This window comes from Mesoplodon densirostris, chromosome 16, assembly GCF_025265405.1.
Source record: "Mesoplodon densirostris isolate mMesDen1 chromosome 16, mMesDen1 primary haplotype, whole genome shotgun sequence".
In the NCBI taxonomy this organism is placed as follows: domain Eukaryota; kingdom Metazoa; phylum Chordata; class Mammalia; order Artiodactyla; family Ziphiidae; genus Mesoplodon; species Mesoplodon densirostris.
The window spans coordinates 51195342-51210752 of record NC_082676.1 but is presented as its reverse complement, the minus strand read 5'-3'; the positions used below and the strand labels follow the sequence as shown (position 1 = coordinate 51210752).

Genomic DNA, 15411 nt, shown 5'->3' with positions numbered 1-15411 from the left:
ACTAAAATTTTAATTTAATTTTAATGTAAACAGTCACATGTGACTAGTGGCTGCCATATTGGACAGCTCAGATCTAGATCCCAGAGGGAGAGAGGAGGAAGGTTTGTAATAGAGGTTAGACTGTGGAAGGCTTTGCGGGCCTCATCAGGGACTTATCTTTATCCTAAAATTTATAGGAATCAGTTAAAGGGCTTTCGATTGGAAGGAGGAAAGCGACCATCAGATTTTAATTTTGGAAAGATTTTTCTTTAGAGGACAAGATAAAATGTGGTAGACCAGTTGGATGTATGTTGTATTAGGCTATGGAATATGAATGGTCACTTGATCTAGGATGGTAGCAGTAGAAAGAAATGGATAGATTCACAGGATATTTTGGATTTAGAAATCAGTGGGATTGGGCTGATGGATTGGTTTTGAAGGATGGAGAAGAGGGAGGTGTTAGAATGATGCCTAGGTGTTCTGGCTTTGCTTACAGAGGAGCTGGGATAGATGGTGACACCATTCATTGAGAGAAAAAAACACTAGAAGAGGATCTGGAGGGGAGATTATGACTTTAGGCATGGCCATGTTGAGACATCTAGTGACGGATATAAAGGTCTGGAGATTAGAGAAGTCTGGCTGGAGATGGAGATTTGTAAGTCATGGGTGATGGGGAAAGGGAGATGGACCAGAGGAAAACTCGAGGCAGAAGGTTGAGCCTTAATTAATGTCATTTACTGGTTAAGGAAAGGAGGAACTCCCAATGGAAAATGGCTAGAAAGGCCAGAGAGACAACAGGAGACTCTGATTTCCCAGAAACCGACTAGTCCAATGCCCCTTAGTTCACAAGTGCAGAACCAGAATTTATACCCAAAACCCATACATACACACATAGTTCATTATTTTGAACTAGAGCCCCCTCACTAGCAATAAGACCAAAGTCCTACCTTTCTGAACACCAGAACACTGTCAAGGGTGACGTGGAAACGCCCAATGGCATTTCTAATCAAAATCACTCCAAACGTTAGTTCTGGGAAGTCTTTGATCACATCATAGAACAACTCTGCTACTTCTTCCTCTAAATCCTGTTTGGGGAGAGATGTCTTATGAGGCTTTGGTAGGAAGCAAAATGCCTGGATTTTTTAAGGACAGGGTGAAAATAGTGACTAATTCATCTCTTCACCTTTCCAAGTTCTGTGGTTTTGCTGGGCCACCTAAATCCACTTTCATGGATGTTTCATACCCAGAATACTTCTATGGCTATGACTAAGGCAAAATAGGCAAATCCACAGAGATGAATGGAGAGAATTGATAAACTTGACCTTTCCCAAGTATTAGAGTGAAGGCTGTTCTAACACAGATGTGAAGACTTTTTAACATTTATTCCTTAATTGCTTTCAGAAGAGGCCATTGATTTGACCACATGTGGTACCAAATATGAACTTGATATCACGATATGGTTGTAGTTTCAACCTTCTTCTTTAGCTTGAAAGAAAATTGGGACCAAAAACGGTGTCAAAATGTAGGATGGGAGAGAAAAAGGTACAAACTCTCCCCTTGTATAAATATAATCCCAAAGGTCTGACTTCTACTCAGAGAAGGGGAGGAGTCATCAAAGTTATAGGAAATGAGTTAAGATGTATAAGAAACTCATTCTCCAAAAGCAAGAACAATTTGCAAATCATTTATCATTCAGTGATATTCTAAATGGACCCCCAAAAAGATCAGTTATACTATCAAAACCAGTTCAATATATGTCAATCTCCTCTCCTCTCTCCCCATTACTGTCCATCTTTGTAGTTAGCTTCTCTTACCATTTCAGCTTCCGTTTTTTCTTTATTTTTTAATCCTGTAGTTCCCCCAGAAAACCAGTTCATTGAAAAAGGAAGAATGGGCATGGAATTAACCTAAATGGGAGACCTCTCCTCACCCTACCCACCCTCCCAGACACAGGACTCCTCATCAGTGGAGAAGCCACCTCCCACCTCTTGAATGCAGTACCTGGAAGAAGCCAATGATGACCAAGGGCCTGGGATTCACAAACTCTGCTATCTCATTGGTGTCAGAGAACAAAAATGCTTTCTGGCTAATTTGTCTTCTCAACCAAACAACCAAGGCAGTAGATTCAACCACTCCTGGAGAGAGACATACAATTAAATGGATCCCACAGAAGTTTCCTCTTGAACTGGAGCAAGTCCTGTCTTCCGCAAGTTAAATGAGTAGAAACCTCTTGTCTTGGATTCCCACCCCTTGAAGACCAAGGTCAGTTTCTCCTCTCCTCCCCACCTGAGCCCCAAAACGTGAACATTAACAACAGCAGCTAAACTTGACTGAGCACTTACCAAGGACCAGGCACTGGGCTGAGCATTTTGCATGTATTACATCCCCACAATAACCCTATGGGATACATATTCTCCCAATCTTGCAGATGAGGAAATTGAGGTTCAACTTTGCCATTGGCCACTCCGCTAGTGAAGCTGGGAATCAAACCCGGGAGGAAGCATGCCCAGCTGTGTTTTCTTATTCACCCTTCAAAGTGACAGGAAGATGGATTTATTTTTTTAAAACATAAAATTTTTAAATGTAAATAAAAAGGCCAGCTAGCTCTGCACCCTTGGGAGAATTCCATTATCTCCCTGTGTCTCCAGTTCCTTAGCTGAGACCTAGATGTCCACTGAGGTCATATACCCTGGCTTCCATTTCTCAGCTATCATATGGGAAGTGCCAAGCACACAAAAAGCATCTAAAATTGGGACACATCTACCATATCTGGGGAGACATAATGGTGTGCCAGAATGTACTCAAGGCTACAAATGGACTTGTGTTTGTTAGGATCATCAGTTTCATATGGTGGCAGGTAATGTAAAATATTATTTTCTGTCAAGGCCTGCTATAGAATACAATGGATCGTTTAAAATGAGTTTATGAGCTAAAGCAATGTTTGTTGTGAGTAGCTTTGGACAACATATTGGGTTGGCCAAAAAGGCCAATACAAAGGCCTTTATTCTTCACTCCTTCACTCCTTCATTCATTTGATAAATATGCATTGGGTGCCTATTACATTACTGAATGCTGTGTTTGGTCCTGGGGATAAAATGGTGAGCAGAAACAAGACTATGCAGCTCTCATTCTGTTGAGGAGGACAACTATCAAATAACTGCACAAACAAGTGTATAATCACACCCAAAGTAAGTATTCAAAAGCAAAGTTCTATGAACCTGTATAAAAGATACATGACCTAGACTGTGAAGTCAAGGAGAGCTTCCTGGAGGAAATCACTTATGAGCTGAAAACTGAAGGATACATAGGAGTTAACAGGAAGCAACTGGAAAAGGAAAGGCAGAGAAAACAGCCTGTGCAAAAGCCCTGTGGCAGGACAAATTGCTGCCTGGGGCTTGAGGAATGCACACTGAGTTGCTAAATCGACTGGAAATGACACTATTTTCAGTGTCTTTGCTTACTTTTTCTAAGAATATTAGGCCTTTTAAAAATTTATAATGCAGTATGTTTACATGCATAAAGGTATACAAATTATAATGTATAGTTTGATGAATTTTCATAAAATTAACACACATGTATAAATATCACCCAGATAAAGAAATAGAACATTATCAGCCCCTCGGAAATTTCCATTGTGCCCCCTCCCAGCCACTACCCAACCCTCACCTATAGGTAACCATTATCCTAACTTCTAACAACCTGCTCTTGAAGTTTATATAGAGTCATACAATATGTGTTTAGGATCTGGCTTCACTATACGTGTGAGATTCCTCCATGTTGCACCTGTAGATTCGTTCCCACTGCTGTGTAGCATTCCATTGTGTGAATATTCCACAACTTATTTATCCATTCCCTGTTAATGGGCATTTGGTTTGTTTATAGTTTGGAGCTATTAAGAATTAATTCTTGTGCATGTCTCTAGGGGCACATTGTATGCACTTCTGTTGGGTACATGCCCAGGAGAAGAATTTCTGGTCATGGGGACGCTGTGTCCAGCTTTAGTAGATACAGATTAGACCATTTAAAAAGCCACAGTGAATCAGGCCTCTAAAAGTTCATAAGAGGATGGTGTGGTGGTCTCAAGGGACAGAAGGGGTCGGGGAGGCTTCATGCCACCCTCAGACCATGGCTCTCCACCCACTGAAGTAACCCCCTCCTCCTGGACACCAGCCCCAAGGCTGAGTTTCTATTTTCACAGTGGTCCAAGCCATCTTTTAGGAAGAAAGAGGCACATATCATGAAAACAAACTCTTTCTCCTAAAGGCTTTGCCTGAAAAAATTATGTCTTAAGTGACCTGAAAGGAATTGGTTTAGAAATTCTGAAAATACCAAAATAAAGGTGAATAAAACCCTTCCAAATGGGTTTGAATTTCAGGTCCTCAGAACCATTGCTCTGATTTCCCTTTGTGCAACTCTCTCCCTCTGTCCACACTCCAGCCATATCCTTATCATCCAGCACACTGGGCTTGGCATCCACCAGTCCCTCTGCCTGGGCTGTCCTTGCCTCTCAGCTCTCAAGGGCATCTCACGCTGCTTATTTAATTCTCAATTTGGTCTTTTCTTACTCTCCCCTCAATCATTCTCTATTTTATGACCTGTTGTATTTTCTTCATTGAGTCTGTTTCCAAAGCCATGATTTTTTCCTAACTTTCTCAGTAGCTCCTGAGGGGGAACAGAATATGCCACCTTAAATTCTACTACTTTGGCATATTATTTTGAATTAAAGTTACTTGAGAAATAGCCTGTGCAAGAAGGATGTCTGACTCTCCTTTGTCCTTCGAAAGCAGGAAATAAATCTCCCATGTAGAGGTAGCCTCCCTTTACCAGGACGGTAGACTACATCCTTATCACCAGACATAGGGATTTAAGGTCAAGAAGGCTGTATAAAAAAACCTTGTTACTTCCTCACTAATTTGCTACCCCAAGCCCAAACCCCTTTGCCTTGTCAATTCTTCACAACTTTATTGTTTCTTTGTCTAAAAGGTATAAAAGCTGCCTGTTTTGGTCACTTTTTTGAGCCTCATATCTTTGGGACTCCTGTACGTATGAAATTAAATTTGTTTTTCTTCTTTTACTCATTCTTATGTCAATTTAATTATTAGACCAGCCAAAGAACCTAGAAGGGCAGAAAGGAAAAATTTTCCTCCCCTACATCCTATAGTGTCTGGCTCATAGTAGGTGCTCAGGAAATAATTATGGGATGAATGGATGAGGTGAATGAATCATTAGATAACTCGGTTTGAGGGAACTTGATCTTGGACCCTCTTCTCTGGGATGGATGAGCTCCGTTTGCCCTTCTGGACCCCATAGGACCGAGATAGCTCTGAACTTGGCAAACAGTTTGTTTCTGAGTGCCTGCCAATCGGGCACTGTCCCCACTAGGCAGGTGCCTCTCCTGGTGCTCGGCTCTGAGCCAGAGGGCACAGTGACAACCGAGGTATGAATGCCGTGTCAATGATTGACTGGGGCCAGAGCTCCGCTGCATATTTCCAGGCACAAGCTGTGAATGCAGCATTAATTGAAGGCCTGGAGGCAGCCTGAGTCCCCCTCCCTCCAGGGAGACGGCCAAGGCCAAGTCTCCCACCTTCAGTCCTTGGAGGCCAGAGGAGAACCTGGACTTGAAACAACAAAGACTAAACCCCACCTGCCTCTGAGGGAAGTTTTCATAAAAGTCACAGTGCAGGAGGCCAGTAACGTACCGTCGCCCCCTTAGCTCAGGGAAGCCCTGTCAAGTGGCAGAATTGGCTCTAGTCATTCTTTTTAGGAAGTGAGAAATAGAGGCTGCTCCAAGTTCTCACAGCTAGTTCTCGTCCTAAACTCTGGGCTCTGGCTCCATCCCAGCATCCCACCGCCTCTTTCCATGGTTGGGGGTAATACTGAGGACGAAGGGGATGGTCAAGCCCAGTACAAATATGGGCTGGCTCCTTGCAATTCCACCCCATTCAAACCCAACATATGCATTAAAAACCTAAGTGTTCCAGGCACTAGACTAGGGTCAGGAAACTAATAGTTTGAGGATAATAATAACCACATCTGCCGTTTACTTAGAGGACAGCACAGTGTACAGCAGGGATCAGTCAACTGTAGCCCATGGGCCAAATCTGATCTGCCAACTAATTTTATAAATAAAGTTTTATAGGGACACAGCCTTGCCCATTTATTTGTGTATGGCTCCTTTCTCCTGGCATCAGTAGAGTTAAATAGTTTCAACAGAGATTGGCTTGTCAGGCCTCAAATATTTACTTTCTGGTCCTTTAGAGAAAATGTTTGTGGATCCCACTGCTAATTAGCTGGGGAGCCTTGAGAGTTATTGCACTCTCTGCACCTCAGTCTCCCCATCTGTAAAAGCACCTCCTATACTGTGTTGTGACATCTGAGAAGGGACTAGAACAGTGCCTGGAACACAGTAAATGCTTCAGACATGTGCAGACTTATTTTTTCTTCCTAGGAACCCTTGGAGGTAGACGCCTTTACCATCCCTACTTTACAGATGAGGAGATCAGAATTCAACAGGAGGAAGTGATTGTTCCCCAGGTATGTAGTGAGGATTTGAAGCCGAGGTGTCCACCAGCTCTGGAAGCCTTTTAGGAGACCCCAGAAAATGAGGTGAGATTGGCCTCTGCCCTGTGCTCTCAGTTGAGTAGACAGTGAGGAAGAGATACAATTCTGTGAGATGAGATCTTTGTGGGGGAAGCACAGGTGCTGTGGGACCACAGAAACGGGGCAGGCACCCCGACCCAGGCAGTCAGGGGAGACTTCCTGGAGGAGGTGATAGTGAAGCTTCCTGAATGGCAGAGGAGGTTCCAGGCCTGGCTCCCAGCACAAAAGGGGGCTCAGACAGTCTGCAAGTCGCTACGCTGTCACCTTCTTACCTCTAAGTGGAGTTGGACCTCACCTGTCCTTCAGGAGGCGAAGGCCTCCCAGAGCCTGAGCCACTCCATGAGGAGATATGGACTTTGACAAAGTAACCTGGGGCTTCTGGTTTCTTCACAGCCCTCCCCCAAACCAACACATCACAAAGGGCTCCTCGATTAGGGTCAGTGGGTGGCCATTGAGGGTTGTCACTCGGTGCATAGGGAGCAGCAGTCTTTGTCCCTTCTCTCACTCCTGCCCTCTCTCCCCATCTCTTTCTCTTCCCCTTGCACACACCAGCCTCATACAAACCAGCTGGGAGCCTCAAGGCTCCAAGTCTTTTATGCAACCTGCCCTGAGGCTGGCTCTTCAGCAAGTCTGGCCTGTGTGTCTCACACCCCCTTTGTGTCCATTCTGAGAACTGCAAGGCATCCTGCAGCCCCTGCACATGGTGGCCCTCTCCCCCCTGCCCCTTTGGTTCTTGTAACAACTCTCAAACAGGCTTATTGCAAACCTGCTAAACGCCAGGCCCTGAAAAATACAAACTCAGTGCTCTGAGATTCAATCATTCAACATACACAATGCGAACATTCTACTAACACAGTAAGGGCTGTGCTGGGCACTTCCGTGTTCATTAGTTTTATTCCATCCATCCATCTATCCATCCATTGTGCATACATTTATGCAACCATATATTTAACACTCTTTAAACTTAGGACCTGCTATGTGCCACACTGAAGCACAAAATTCTTCAAATTTCCACAACATCAGGATAGGTCTTGACACATGGTAGGTTCTAAATAAAAGGGTGTAGAATAAGTAGATGAATGAGTTAACTAAATGGAGGATGATAGAAACGAAAGGGTTTGGTCGTCACCCTGTCTCAAACCCGTCTTGTTCTAGCAACTCCCAGTCTCCGTTTTGAACAACCAGTGCTTCCTCGGCCTGGGACCCTGTCAAAATCATTCTAAAGTGGAAGAGTGCGGTGGGAGTGGGGAGATAGGTGAGTGGGGAACTCACTCTCTGGTCTTTATAGTTTATAAACCATGTGCATCACTATCCCACCTCATGGTGCCTCCAGAGCCCACCAGCTGAGATGCAAGCTGTGGTGGAGGCAGCTACATGTCCACCGAAATCTTTTATTTCCTTATAGACATAGAGCAGGGCCATATTTCCCAGCCTTTCTGTTGGGCGGAGCGACCTGACAGAATTCCGGCCAATGGGATGAGAATAGAAGTGATATTCGCCATCTCCAGGCCTGGGCCACGGATACCACCGGTGGCGCCCCTTTGCCTCTCGGCACCAATGGCTGGCCAGATACAGAGGGAAGAGCAGGAAGCTCGGGGGTCCTAGGGGAGGACAAAGTCACAGGCCGGAAGGGGCCTGGGTCCTTGAAAGACTGTGGGGAACAGAGTCCCCTCATCTCCACCTTCTGGCTGCTCACTGGGCTCAGTGCAAGCAAGAAATGAATCTGCTAAGCCACTGAAATGCAGATGTTTGTGTTTCCATAGTTAGCATTACCTTGATTGACACAGAAGTACCATTACCTTTGCAGCTGATGGGCTCCGATCTATTACCCTCAAAAAACAGCTTCAACTCTGGGGCCTTCTTGACGTCAAACTCCTTCCGAAGTTCCTTCTCAATCATGATGTCCACTTTGCCAAAGCCAATCCCGTTCTTCCCTTTGCCCATGATCTCCACGGCTTTGCCCAGCTCCTCAGCTAAGTTCCTGGATTGTTTTGAGGATGGGTCATCTGAAAGAGGCAGTATGAAGACAGAACTCACTAGAGCTTTTCCTCCATCCCTGTCTCCCAAGGAGGAGGTTTTGTCTGGCCTGCTTAGCTCCTGGGCTTTTCTGGTGCTCCACTGCTAGTGGGTAGATTCAGAAATGTGACAGGATGTGAGACACACAGTTCATGAAACTGGTCAGTTTGGGAGACACACATCAGGTTTCTTTGGGTTCGGTAACACTGGAAACAATACAACCTTGGGCAACTTCATCTCTTGAAGCTCCAATTTCCTCATCGATAAAGTGGGGAAAGAGTGGCTACCTTGTGAAGTTGTCAAAAGATTTATTTTACAATCAGTTGTATTGTGCTTATTACTTTCTAAGAGTTTTACATGGATTAAGCCATTTAATCCTCCTAGTACCCTATGGGACACGTACTGCTATTATTATCTCACTGTTACAGATGAGGAAACTGTTGCACAATTGAAATGACACCTGCTGGCCCAAGGCCACGTGGCAGCAGGAGGTATAGCAGGATGGGACTCACTCACTCTGGCTCCAGAGTGCTTGCTCTCTAACCTCCACTGGGCGTGTCCAACCCTTAGCACAATGCCTAGAACTTGGTCAGTACGTAATGCATTCTTACTAGCACCATTATTATTGTAAAATTTCTATCAGAAATTATAGTGAGGGGGAGAGAAAGAGGGAGGAAGGGAGGTGAGAGGAGAGAAAGAGAGAGAGAGAAAGAGGGAGGGAATGAGGAAGGGAGGGAGGGAGGGAGGGAGAAGGAGGGAGGGACAGAGGAAGGGGCAGAGAGAGAGAGAGAGAGAGGAGAGAGAGAGAGAGAGAGAGAGAGAGAGAGAGAGAGAGAGAGAGGAGAGAGGATGCCATCTGGTGGAAATTCCTGGACCTAACAGGCCAAGTTGGGCCCCTCCAGTTGCTCTGTATCTGCATGTAATATGGCAGGGGACTCTCTCATGGAAACAAGGCCAGATGTGGGAAGGTAAGGATGGAGGGAGGTCATGACGATCTCTTAGCCCATCCCCTTGGTCTGGGGTGTTGAAGAGACCCGACACTATCATATTGCCGGGCAGCGGGGTGGCATTTGGAGTGAGGAGCCCTTTTCTGGAAAGAGCCTCAGGGGCCTGGCATGGGATCCCAGCAGCAGGAGAGGTCTTTCTGGTCTAAATGAGAGGGTGGCTAAAAGGCAGGCAGTTTTGCCTCCCTTCCTCCTGAGAGGATTGTGAAACTGCAGGCCCCTTACTTGTCCCTCACCGACTGGTGTCTCTGCAGCAGGTGGGCCGAGCCAGGGCAGGGGGTCATTAATTCCCTTTCAAGCCGGAACAGTTTATCTTTTTCAAACTCCCTTGTCCATCTGGAGCATTTGGAAAAAGTGCAAATCCCTTCCAACGCTACGGGCAAGTTCCAAGTCCAACAGAGAGGGCTTTTGTAAAGCAAAACCCAGAAGGCTAGGCCTGGGACAACTGGCACACGCCCTGTTGCCAGTTAGCACACCTGCTCCAGTGATGGAACCCGAAAGTGAATGATCGTTTTCATTAAACTCCCAATCAGTGGACAGGACGTGGGAATTTTTGCGTCTCTTGTAGATCGATGCCTTTCCACTGCCTGCTTTGTCACCATCATCGCCTTCGATACCCCCATCAATCACCACCAGCAGGTGCTGGCCTGCTGCCAGCCACTCTGGCCTGCAGGCTTCTCCTCTGCCTCCCTCGTGGATTCGGCAGTGCCTGGCTCAGGGCTGCTAATTGACATAGCATCCAAATCAGAGTTTCTAAGGATACGAACTTGGGGCAAGAGAAACACTTGTCTAAACAGTGGAGTTTTTGAGGTGCCACACACAGCCCAGGGCTCTTCAGTGTCCAAAATGGAAGTGAGAGGAAGAGCTTGTGACAGCTAGGTTCTGAGAGCTGGATGGATGGGACCTAACAGTAACAGTAATGGGATTCATTCACTCATTCATCTGACAAACCTTTTTTAGAATCTTCCATGTGCCAGGAAATGTTTTAGGTACTGGGGACTTAACAACAAACAGATTGATAAAAATCACTGCTCTCGCTGGAGAAGGCAGAAAATAAACAAAATAAAGAAGCAGACTATATTCTATGTTAGATGCTAAGTGGTATGGAGGAAAAAGAAGCAGAGGTGGAAGTTGGGAGGGTCAGGGGAATGGAGTTTAAGTAGAGAGGCGAAAGGAGGCCTCACTGAGAAGGAACATTTTAATAAAGACCGAAGAAGATAAGGGAGCAAGCTGTGTGCTTGCTCACAGGAGGGAGAGAGTTCCAGACAAAGGAGCCATACATGCAAAGGCCCTGAGGTGGGAGCACATGCAACATGTTTGAGGGATGACAAGAAATCCACTGGGTCTGGAACAGAGTGAGCTGGGGTGAGGTCAGGTGACACAGGCCGTGTAGACCACTGAATAAACTGGCCTTTCCTCCGAGGGTTATGGAAATGTACTGGAGGGTTTGGAGCAGAGTTAGATGTGATGACTTCCTCTTTTACTGGATTGTTCTGAATGTTATATGGAGATTAGACCAAAGAGAAAAAAGGAGACTAGCTGGAGCCACTGTAATAATCCAAGTGAGAGATAGTAATGGCTTGAACCAGGCGAGCGGTGAGAAATGGTCAGAGCCTAGAGGGATCTTGGAAGAGTTGACAGGATTTACTGATGGATTGGGGGTGGAGTGTAAATGAAAGAAATCAAGGATGACTCTGACATTTTGACCTGAGCAACCAGAAGGATGATGATAGTGATGATGCTGGTGATGATGATGGTAGTAATGATAACAAGATAACAACATTTATTGAACACTTACTATGCCAAGTGCTTTGCTAAGTGTTACACGCATTATCTTGGTGAATCCTCAGAACAACCCTATGAGTCATCTGCTATTACAGGTGAGGAATGTTAGACAAGGAAACAGAAGCCCAGAGGTTTCACAGCTAGTAAGCATTAGGCTGAGTTCAGCTCCATGGCTGACTGACTCCAAGACCCATGCTCTAACTGACCTTATAGGTAAGCTGGTCTGAAAAATGTTCCTTTTTCCTGGAGGGGTGGGTTTCCCATCTCCCCTGCTCTGAGTGGTTCTAGTCAAAGCAGATAGACTCTGGAGAGCCAAACCCACCCTTTATAATTTACAGTCCTATTTACTAGTTTCTGTCTTTTTAAAATTTGTCTTTAGGGCTTTGGAGCCTTGAATCCTGAGTGTGTAAAGGTGAAATGGATGCATACACCCCTCAGGTCTTGGTGCCTGTCTCATGAGGCATGGAGACAATTCAGCTGTACATTCATTGGAACCTGATCAAATGACAATGAAAACACAATGTCCCAAAACCTATGGGATGTAGCAAAAGCAGTTCTAAGAGGGAACTTTACAGCAATAAAATCCTACCTCAAGAAACAAGAAAAATCTCAAATAAACAACCTAAACTTACACCTAAAGCAATTAGAGAAAGAACAAAAAAACCCCAAAGTTAGCAGAAGGAAAGAAATCATAAAGATCAGATCAGAAAGAAATGAAAAAGAAATGAAGAAAACAATAGTAAAGATCAATAAAACTAAAAGCTGGTTCTTTGAGAAGATAAACAAAATTGATAAACCATTAGCCAGAAAAAAAAAGGGAGAAGACTCAGATCAACAGAATTAGAAATGAAAAAGGAGAAGTAACAACTGACACTGCAGAAATACAAAGGATCATAAGAGATTACAACAAGCAACTATATGCCAATAAAATGGACAATCTGGAAGAAATGGACAAATTCTTAGAAAAGTACAACCTTCCAAGACTGAACCAGGAAGAAATAGAAAATATGAACAGACCAGTCACAAGCACTGAAAGTGAAACTGTGATGAATGCAAGAATTCTTCAATATATGCAAATCCATCAATGAGATACACCATATTAACAAACTGAAGGATAAAAACCTATGATCAGGGGCTTCCCTGGTTGAAGAGTGGTTAAGAATCCGCCTGCCATTGCAGGCGACACGGGTTTGAGCCCTGGTCTGGGAAGATCCCACATGCCACGGAGCATCTAAGCCCGTGAGCCACAACTACTGAGCCTGCGCGTCTGGAGCCTGTGCTCTGCAACAAGAGAGGCCGCGATAGTAAGAGGCCCGCACCCCGCAATGAAGAGTAGCCCCCGCTCACCGCAACTAGAGAAAGCCCACGTGCAGCAATGAAGACCCAACACAGCCAAAAATAAAAACAAATAAATAAGTTCATTAAAAATAAACAGAGTAGTCATGGACAGAGCTTGCATTCTCACACAGACAGGATAGGTTATCCAGGCTTGGCTACCTGCTGTGCAATTCTGGAAGGGTAAATGAGTGTCGCAATGTGTGTTGTGTCATGCAAAGTATGTGGCTCTAAATCCTTCAATGTCTCCACTGAGGGTCTAGGATTCAGGGTTTTTAAGGCTGCAGCAAAAAAGAGAAGATGGCTTAGATGTCTGACCTGTGCAAACCATTAACTCATAATCCACAGCAGGTAGAGCAGCTGCAGAGTTCACAGTTCTTCTGAGAAAGGAGCCATAAAACAAATGTTCAAGTAGTGGCCCAAGTCTTGGTGTGAATGAGGGATGCAGGGAACCAGCTGGAGGAGTAGTTCAGCAAAGTGGAAATCATGTCCTGCTCACAGGCTCATGTAAAGAAAATGGCCCAAACTGGATCTCTCCTAGGTCTTGCTCCATGGGCTTGAAGTAAAATTAGGCATGCATCCTGACACTTTGAAGGAAACAAACCATCAACAGACTGAGCTGGATGGAAGTCAGAGGCTTGGAACTATTTTGATGGAACTTTACACAATAGCCATGCTCCACATTGGATAGAGGCAAAATGACCCAATTAGATTTTCCCTTCTGTGAACTACCAAGGTTAAGGGCACAAAAAGAATGTTTTTGTTCTATGTTGCTATGAAATAGCTGCACAAGCCAGCTGAGGAAGCACTGGGATCCATGGTAACTGAGCTGCTGATACTGTCACTTACCCGACACTCCCCCACTGAAGGGGCATCACTCAGAGAGAATGTATCAAATGAGAAGAGACAAAAATTGCGGAAGGAGCTGGGAGGCCTGAATTTCAGGCAGGGAACACAAACTCAGATACTAGAAGGGTGAGGCAGGGGTGTGACTGTGTGGGATTGGCTGGATAGGGATGTGGTAAACTGACAAGTATGTTTTCTGATCAAAACGGGGAATCGTTATTCAGCTCCAGCCAACTATCACATTGCAGGAATGTAAACCAGTGCTTCCAGAACTTTTGTTTTTTCAAGAGCAGATGTAAATTCAATTTCAATTGTGAAATGTCCCAAAATAGGGAGACAAATAGTGGCACCACACTGGGTCATTGTGAGGATTATATGACATTTACTGGGCTATAGGGACAGTGCCTGGCCCACAGTAAGTGCTCACTATGTGACTGTTAGGAAAATCCCTTCTACCCTGTCCCCAGGCACAGACAGGTCTGTGCCAACGTCTCAGGAAAAAGAAGTCTGTTCTCTCTATCAAAATGCGGTCTGATGCAAAGCCTAAAGAATAAACGTGGGCAAGCAAAATTCAGACAGTAAAGGTGATGATCTAAAAATCTTTCTCAAGAGCGTGCCCATAACTGTGTCGCAGCAACTTAACACGCGATCTTATTTAGTCTTCACAATAATCCAGTGTGGCCCTTATGTTCATGCCCATTTTACAGAGGAGAAAACTGAGGTTCAGAATGGTAAAGACACCTGAGGGTAAATCCTGGCTTCTTGCCTTCAGTGGGACAGAGGAGCCAGATACAAATCAAGACAAGAGTGGCAACATAGTATCTTGCAAGTTGCTTAATTTCCCTGGACCTCAGTATTCTCATCTGTAAATTGAGGATGACGTTATATATATTATTTTTTTAATTATTATTAAAATGTGTTCTCATGTGTTTACCAATATTTAAAACTCCTCTGGGGACTTCCCTGGTGGCACAGTGGTTAAGAATCTGCCTGCCAGTGCAGGGGACAGGGGTTCGAGCCCTGGTCCGGGAAGATCCCACCTGCCTTGGAGCAACTAAGCCCGTGTGCCACAACTACTGAGCCTGCGCTCTAGAGCCCCCGAGCCACAACTACTGAGCCCACGTGCCACAATGACGGAAGCCCGTGCGCCTAGAGCCCGTGCTCCACAACATGAGAAGCCACCACAATGAGAAGCCCACGCACCACAACGAAGAGTAGCCCCTGCTTGCCGCAACTAAAGTCCGTGCACAGCAACGAAGACCTAGTGCAGCCAAAAATAAAATAAATAAATAAATTTATTTTAAAATAAATAAATAAATAAAACTCCTCTCGCTGCCAGGAGAAAGGGGGCAGGTCTCAGCCCACCCATCACCCACTGCCCAGGAGTGAGGGACACTCACGGAAGAGCACCATCAGGAAGCGGGTCTCATTCAGCATCTGGGTCAGGCCAGCAGGTGTTAGCACCATCAAGTTTTTCTCCACCAGGATGTGCAAGGGCTGGGACATGTTGATGCTGGCTTCCTTGACATCCACCTCTGGTGAGCCCTGGACAGTGCCGACACAAGAGGCCACCAGCAGCAGAGACATCCAGAGCAGCTCCATTGCTGTCCTGCAGGTGCAGAAACAAGAACAAGAACCCTTATCAACACAGGTGGTGGGACCCCATGTCATCACTCCCTCCCCATCTCCTTCCCTGCCAGGTCAGTCCTGATGTGGAGAACATGGCCTGAGCATGTCCCACTGCCCCCCTAGCAGTGCCCACAGCTCAGCAAAGCAAGCTGGCAAAGGAGAGACAAAGCGTTATGCTAACCTCAGGGCCCATGGAAACGGTGCAGGGTTAGTTCAG

General features: G+C 45.4%; 1 protein-coding gene across 1 annotated transcript in view; it reads right to left on the bottom strand.

Annotated features, from left to right (window-relative positions):
* Positions 1 to 15167, bottom strand: part of PDILT (protein disulfide isomerase like, testis expressed) — a 28789-nt gene extending 13622 nt beyond the window's left edge. The window contains exons 1-4 of the mRNA XM_060079324.1: positions 14966 to 15167; positions 8379 to 8585; positions 1981 to 2114; positions 927 to 1064 (exon numbers count right to left, since the gene is read on the bottom strand). Coding sequence (XP_059935307.1) covers positions 927 to 1064; positions 1981 to 2114; positions 8379 to 8585; positions 14966 to 15167 — 681 coding nt within the window. The remainder of the gene's footprint in view (positions 1 to 926; positions 1065 to 1980; positions 2115 to 8378; positions 8586 to 14965) is intronic.
* Positions 15168 to 15411: the final 244 nt, after the last annotated feature.